At 43.6% G+C, this 7,854-nt stretch overlaps 1 protein-coding gene across 1 annotated transcript in view; it reads left to right on the top strand.

The window, feature by feature from the left end:
• Positions 1-7,854, top strand: part of LOC105548622 (GON-4-like protein) — an 82,334-nt gene that overhangs the window by 55,998 nt on the left and 18,482 nt on the right. Inside the window, exons 13-14 of the mRNA XM_011992710.1 lie at positions 6,121-6,161; positions 7,378-7,481. Coding sequence (XP_011848100.1) covers positions 6,121-6,161; positions 7,378-7,481 — 145 coding nt within the window. The remainder of the gene's footprint in view (positions 1-6,120; positions 6,162-7,377; positions 7,482-7,854) is intronic.

The following is a 7,854-nucleotide window of genomic DNA, read 5'->3' as shown; positions in this document are numbered from 1 at the left end:
GGGGTTTCACCGTGTTCGCCAGGATGGCCTCGATCTCCTGACCTCGTGATCCACCCGTCTTGGCCTCCCAAAGTGCTGGGATTACAGGCTTGAGCCACCGCGCCCGGCCGAGAATTTGTTTACACTTCCTCTGAGGTGGTCTTTTTAGTCTCTGTTTGTATACTTTCAGTGACAGGGAGCTGAACGATTCTGCTGATAGTGTATTGTAAACTTGAACACCTCCTCAATTAATACTTTTCTTACTGAACCCAAATCTGAATGCAAATTCAGATACTTTCCTTATTGAACGCAAATTTGAATGCAAAGCAAGAAGATCAATCCTCTTATATTCCTCCTATTTGTCTTTATTTTTTTATTTTCTTTTGAGATGGAGTTTTGCTGTCGTTGCCCAGGCTGGAGTGCAGTGGTGTGATCTCAGCTCACTGCAAACTCCGCCTCCTGGGTTCAAGTGTTTCTCCTGCCTCAGCCTCCCGAGTAGCTGGGATTACAGGCACCCGCCACCATGCCCAGCTAATTTTTATATTTTTAGTAGAGACAGGGTTTCACCAGGTTGGCCAGGCTGGTCTTGAACTCCTGACCTCGGGTGATCCACCTGCCTCGGCTTCCCAAAGTTCTGGGATTACAGTCATGAGCCACTGCACCCGGCCTCCTATTTGTCTTTTGCTGTTAAAAAAAAGCAATTTATCCCCAACTGTACCATATTAAAAGACGTTTCTTAAGTTGTTGTTGGTTTTTTTTTTTTCCTATGCAAAACAGGAAAGTTTCAAGTTTCTTCTGCGAGGTTTCTTCTTCTCCAAAGCCTTGGTGTCCAAACCTCTCACCACGCATGTTACTCTTCTAGCATTTATTTTCTTTAAACTTTTCCTCTGTTACATCTTATTATGAAATTTAAAAATATATATAGAGAAGTTGAAAATTATACAGCTAACATTCGTGTACTCACCACCAACTTTTTTTTTTTTTTTTTGAGATGAAGTCTCACCCTTGTTCCCCAGGCTAGAGTGCAATGGTGTGATCTCGGCTCACTGCAACCTCCACCTCCCAGGTTCAAGTGGTTCTCCTGCCCCAGCCTCCTGAGTAGCTGGGATTAAAAGCCCCTGCCACCATACCCGGCTAATTTTTGTGTTTTTAGTAGAGAAGGGGTTTCACCATGTTGGTTGGCCAGGCTCGTCTCGAACTCCTGACCTCAGGTGATCTGCCTGCCTCGGCCTCTGAAAGTGCTGGGATTATGGGCGTGAGCCACCATGCCCAGCCTCACCTCCTACTTTCTATAGTTTTTTTATTTTTTTCCAGATGGAGTCTCGCTCTGTCTCCAGGCTGGAGTGCCGTGGCGCCATCTTGGCTCACTGCAACCTCCGACTCCCTGATCCAAGCGAATCTCCTGCCTCAGCCTCCCGAGTAGCTGGGATTATAGTCACGCGCCACCATGCCCAGCTAATTTTTGTATTTTTAGTGGAGATGGGGTTTCAGCATGTTGGCCAGGATGGCCTCCATCTCCTGACCTCATGATCCACCCACCTCGGCCTCCCAAAGTGCTGGGATTACAGGCATGAACCACCATGCCTGGCCAAATTTTCGATAGGTTTAATATAAACTGTGGGCCTTTCATAAGTGCAGGTTTCACATCTACAGATTCAGTCAACCTTGAAAATATTCTGGAAAAAAAAAAATGCAACAGCAGAAAATAATACTGGCTGGGCATAGTGGCTAACATCTGTAATCCCAGCACTGTGGGAGGCTGAGGCAAGAGGATCGCTTGAGCACAGGAGTTTGAGATCAGCCTGGGCAACATACTGAGACCCCATCTCTACAAAAAGTTTAAAAATTATCTGGGTGCAGTGGTGTGTGCTTGTAGTCCCAGCTACTCGGGAGACAGAGTCAGGAGGATCCCTTGAGCCCACAAGTTCAAGGTTGCAGTGAGCTGTGATTATACCACTGCCACTGCACTCCAGCCTGGGTGACAGAGTGAGAGCTTGTCTCAAATAAATAAGTAAAAAATAGTACGGTATAACAACTATTTACATAGCATTTACATTGTATTAGGTGATAAGTAATCTAGAGATAAGGTATACAGGAGGATGTGTGTAGATTATATGCAAATACTACACCATTTTTGTATAAGAGACTTGAGTATCCTCAGATTTTGGTATCCATGGGCTCCTGGAACCAATCTCCACATATACTGAGGGATGACTTTATTTGCCTTATCATGCAGCTGTCCATCTCCCTGTCCGTCTGTGGATGCATCTTAGTTTTCAAATGCATTTCAGAGTAAATTATACTTCACCTTTTTTTTTTTTTTTTTTTTTTTAAAAGGTTATGTACGCTTCCTTCTGTTTGGGAAAGATAAATTAAGTCTTGTGTGCTATAGAGGATTTTTTTTTTTTTTTTTAATTCAAACGAGGTCTGTGTTGCATGGGTTGGTCTTGAACTCTTGCAGTCTAGTGATCCTCCCAGCTCAACCTCCTGACCAGCTGAGATTACAAGCGTGCACAATGGCACAGTGGCACCTGACTATATGTCATTTTTTTTTTTTTTTTTTTGGAGACAGAGTCTCACTCTGGAGTGCAGTGGTACGATCTCGGCTCACTGCAACCTCCGCCTCCCAAGTTCAAGAAATTATCCTGCGTCAGCCTCCAGAGTAGCTGGGATTACAGGCTCGCACCACCATGTCTGTCTAATTTTTGTATTTTTAGTAGAGACGGGGTTTCACCATCTTGGCCAGGCTGGTCTCGAACTCCTGACCTTGTGATCCGCCCACCTCTGCCTCCCAGAGTGCTGGGATTACAGGCATGAGCCTATACTTCACTTTTAACCACTTCAGCACGCATATAATGAACTAGAGCTCGATATTTGTTTATGATTTCTTTTTATAGGTGATTTTACGCACAGTGTATCACACACATCTTAAGTGTACCGTTTAATGAATTTTGACATGTGTATACCTGTGTGACCCAAATCCCTATCAGGATATAGAATCCTCACCCCAGAAAGTTTCATGCCCCTTCCAAGTCAATCCCGACACCATCCCCTCAGAGGCAACCACTGTTTTGATTTTTTTTCTTAATCACAGGTTAAATTTGCCAGTTTTAGAACCTCACATAAATGGAATCATATAGCATGTGCTTTGTGTGTATGTATGGCTTCTTTCACTCTGCATAATATTTTTGAGATTCATTTCTGTTGCATTCATTAGTTTGTTCCCTTTTATTGTTGACTATAATTTCATTGTGTAAATATACTACAGATTATCTATTTTTTGTGTTGATCATCTGGGCTGTTTTTAATTTTGGGTAATGTTGAATAAAGCTGGTCTGAACTATTTTGTGCAAGTCTTTGTGGAAATGCTTCATTTCTGTCTCTCATTTGTCCCCACTTATGAATTAGAAAAGGCATATTTCATTTCTCTTGGGTCAGCTATATAGGAGATAAATCACTGGATCACAGGATAGGTATGTTTAGTTTTATGAGAAATTGCCAGACCGTTTTCCAAAGTGGCTTTCCATTTTACGTTCTCATTAGAGTTCCATTTGCTCTACATCCTCAGCAACATTTGGATTTTAATTTTTTTTGTTGGCTGGGCATGGTGGCGCACGCCTGTAATCCCAGCACTTTGGGACACTGAGGCAGGCAGATCACTTGAGGTCAGGAGTTCAAGACCAGCCTGGGCAACGTAGTGAAACACTATCACTACTAAAACTACAAAAAATTAGCCAGGCATGGTGAATGAGAATTGCTTGAAGCCTGACGGTGGAGGTTGCAGTGAGCTGAGATCGCGCCACTGCACTCCAGCCTGGGTGACAAGAGTGAGACTCAGTCTCAAAAAAAAAAAATTAAAAAAAAAATTAAATTACTTAATTGATTTTGTTTTTGTTTTTGTTTTTGTTTTCGTGTTTGAGACAGAGTCTCACTCTGTCTCCCAAGCTAGAGTGCAGTGGTATGATCTCCAGTCAGCGTAGCCTCTGCCTCCCGGGTTTAAGTGATTCTTGTGCCTCAGCCTCCCAAGTAGCTGGGATTACAGGAATGTGCAACCATGCCCGACTAATTTATCTATTTATTTATTTATTTTCGAGATGGAGTCTCGCCCTGTTGCCCAGGCTGGAGTGCATTAGTGCTTATTGGCTCAGTGCAGCCTCCACCTCCTGGGTTCAAGTGAGTCTCCTGCCTCAGCCTCCCGAGTAGCTGGGATTCCAGGTGTGTGCCATCATGCCTGGCTAATTGTTGTATTTTTAGTAGAGTCGGGGTTTCACCATGTTGGTCAGACTGGTATCGAACTCCTAACCTCAGGTGATCGATCTGCCTGCCTTGGCCTCCTGAAGTGCTGGAATTAGAGGCGTGAGCCACCACCCCTGGCCTGGATCTTAATTTTTTTAATGTCCTCCTAAGAAGGGCCTTTATAAAATTGTTCACAGTCTTGCAGACATAGTGTTAGACTCTGCTCTAGTTCAGTGATATGTTTGCCTTGTTGGTTATGAGCCCTATTTTGGAGCAGCTGTGTCTTCTTGAACTTGATGTCTACCAAAACTTTTTTTTTTTTTTTTTTTTTACCTCAGATTCTTGTACCAACCAAAACTTTCAGGTCTTTTTCACATTATTTTTAAGCCACGTCACCTTTTCATGTAGTTAATAAACTGATCTTTAAAACTCTTAACTGTAGGACTGGGCACCATGGCTCACACCTGTAATCCCAACACTTAGGGAGGCCAAGGTGGGAGGATCACTGGAACTAAGGAGTTTGAGACCAGCCTGGGCAACATAGCAAGATGCTGTCTCTATTTAAAAACAAAAACAAAAACAAAAACATTCTTAAACATGGAACTTTAGATTTATCCCTATATGTTCCATCCAGTTGATTTGAGAAAATATAATTTTGAATTTTCCATCAGTTGGATTGGCAGTCCCTTTCAGCTTTACATCATCTACAGATTTGTTAAGTATGTTCTCTGGGTCTTTTAAGTCACTGATGGAGTTCTTGAATAGTTCAGATCCAAAGACAGCGTCCTATAAAACCCTGTTGGAAACTTGTCTTTCTCTCTGTCTCTGTTTTTTTAGACAGTATCTTGCTCTGTCGCCTAGGCTGGAATGCAGGGGCATGATCTCAGCCACACTGCAGCCTCTGCCTCCTGGACTCGAGATTCTCTCACCTCAGCCTCTTGAGTAGCTGGGACTGCAGGTGTGCACCACCAAGCCCAGCTAAATTTTTTTGTAGAGATATGGTTTCAACATTTTACCCAGGCTAGGAGACTCGTCTCTTGATTCCATTCAGTACTGTGTGGATTTGGATAGGCCATCTAATTATAAAATCGTCTAGCTCACATTTTTTCCTGTCTTTTTCCTTTTAGAATTTAAGCTTCATGCGAATAGATCTCTGTCTCCTCTCTCATTCTCTCATGTATCCCAAGCATCTAAAAAGCATAGTGCTCCATAAATGTTTTTTGTTGTTTTTGTTTTTTTTTTTTTTTAGACAGGGTCTTGCTCTATCGCCCAAGCTGGAGTGCAGTGGTGCAATCTCAGCTCACTGCAAGCTCCACGTCCTGGGTTCAAGCCGTTCTCCTGCCTCAGCTTCCCAAGTAGCTGGGACTACAGGCACCCACCACCATGGCCGGCTAATTTTTTGTATTTTTAGTAGAGAGCCTCCCAAAGTGGTGGGATTACAGGCGTGAGCCACTGCACCCGGCCTCGATAAATGTTTTTGAATAAATGAAGGAAGGATAGCCAGTCATAGTGGCTCACGCCTGTAATCCCACCATTTTGGGAGGCCGAGTTGGGCTGATCACTTGAGCTCAGGAGTTCGAGACCAGCCTGGTGAAACCTCATCTCTACAAAATATACGAAACTTAGCCGGGTGTGGCAGCATGCGTCTGTGGTCCCAGCTACTTGGGGAGCTGAGGTGGGAGGATCGATTGGACCAGGGAGGGGATGCAGAGGTTGCAGTGAGCCGAGATCGCGCCACTGAGCTCCAGCCTGAGTGACATAGCGAGACCTATCTCAAAAAAAAGAAGGATAGATATGAAGAATTCGTCATTCCTTGTTGAAAACATTATACATTGTCTTCATGGAATTCTTCCTTATTGTAAAATCTAATTTATACCAACAACATACTGTTTGGCTTTCTTGCAGAAAAGGAAGTAAATGAGCTGATGGAAGAGCTGTTTGAAACTGTGAGTAATGATCCTCAAGTGAGAACATGGGATTGTAAGTCAGTTCTCCAGCAAGATGTGTCATTTGGTCTCTGTGATGCTCCTTCTAGGAGAGGGGTCTGACTGGACCAATTCTACTTTTAGTCTACCTGGGAAAGAACATAATGACAAGGGAATTTTTCTAACTGCTAGACTCTTGATTATATACATGTATGTTGTTCTTATTAACATTTTCCTTGAAACTTTTTTTTTTTGAGGGGGATTTCACTCCATCACCCAAGCTAAAGTGCAGTGGTGAAATTACAGCTCACAGCAGCCTTGACCTTCTAGGCTTAAGCAGTCCTCTGTCTAAGCCTCGTGAGTAGCTGGGACATACCAACACACCCAGCTAATTATTTTATTTGTAGAGACAGGGTCTTACCACATTGCCCAGGCTGTTATGGAACTTCTGGGCTCAAGCAATTTTCCTGCATTGGGCCTTCCAAAGTGCTGGAATTATAGGTATGAGCCAGCATGCCTGGCCCCTTGAAAATTTTTGATGACTTCCCCTACTGTCATTTGGTGTGTCCTTAAAGATTGTCAACTAGTTTTAAACTACTTTGTGCACAAATAATTACCTTTTTCATAAATTTGTCTCAAAAGGTATTTCTCTTTAAGAGATTGATCATTTTGAGGCTGGGTGTGGTGGCTCACGCCTGTAATCCCAGCACTTTGGGAGGCCACAGTGGGTGGATCATCTGAGGTCAGGAGTTTGAGACCAGCCTGGCCAACATGATGAAGCCTTGTCTCTACTAAAAGTACAAATATTAGGCATGGTGGCAGGCACCTGTAGTCACAGTTACTGCAGAGGCTGAGGCAGGAAAATCACTTGAATCTGGGAGGTGGAGGTTGCAGTAAGCCCAGATCGTGCCACTGCACTCCAGCCTGGGCAATAGAGCAAGACTGTAAGACTCCGTCTCAAAAAAAAAAAAAGAGAGAGATTGATAATTTTGAGTTATCCATGCTCTGTCCTTACTGTTACGAGTTGACTGGTTGAACGACTTCTTTCTTGGCATAATAGCCATCCTAAGTGTGGGTTTGTGGGAGTCCTGAAGTGAGAAGGTTCTGACATTGGCTCTTTCTGGGTGCCAGCATTATTAAAGTCTTGTAATCTGTAGTTTTCACTCTTCCTTTCCAATACTGGAGCAACATTCGAGACCCATTCCCCAGGAAAACCCTCACTTCCCTTTGCCCACAGTTCCAAGATGAGATGGGATTCTCCAACATGGAAGATGACGGCCCAGAAGAGGAGGAGCGTGTGGCTGAGCCTCGACCTAACTTTAACACTCCTCAAACTCTACGGTAGGCTAGTTGAAAGACCTTGAGATTTGGAATAGAGGAAAAGTTTATTTCTGAAAAGGTTTTCAGAAGTTGCAGTTAACAATTTTTCATCCCCAACCAGCTTCTGTTACTGATGTAAGGATGCAGAGCCCTGTCAGGAGTTAGGTGTCAGGTGAAGTCTCCTTGGTATGGGGCAGTGCAGCTGTAGGCCAAGCTGTATCTGTTTGGGAAGGGAGAAAAAACAGTAGCTGGCATCCATATCCACTTCTCCAGGTGAGTGGTGCTGGAGAGGTATGTAGGAATTTATGTGGCCAGACACACAAACTACCCCATATTGTAATATCGAGTCTGTCCCTTTCGTTCTTTTTATGTGCCATTAATATTTGCTAAATGT

This window comes from Mandrillus leucophaeus, unplaced genomic scaffold, assembly GCF_000951045.1.
Source record: "Mandrillus leucophaeus isolate KB7577 unplaced genomic scaffold, Mleu.le_1.0 Scaffold418, whole genome shotgun sequence".
Classification (NCBI taxonomy): domain Eukaryota; kingdom Metazoa; phylum Chordata; class Mammalia; order Primates; family Cercopithecidae; genus Mandrillus; species Mandrillus leucophaeus.
This window is presented reverse-complemented; position numbering and strand designations above follow the sequence as displayed.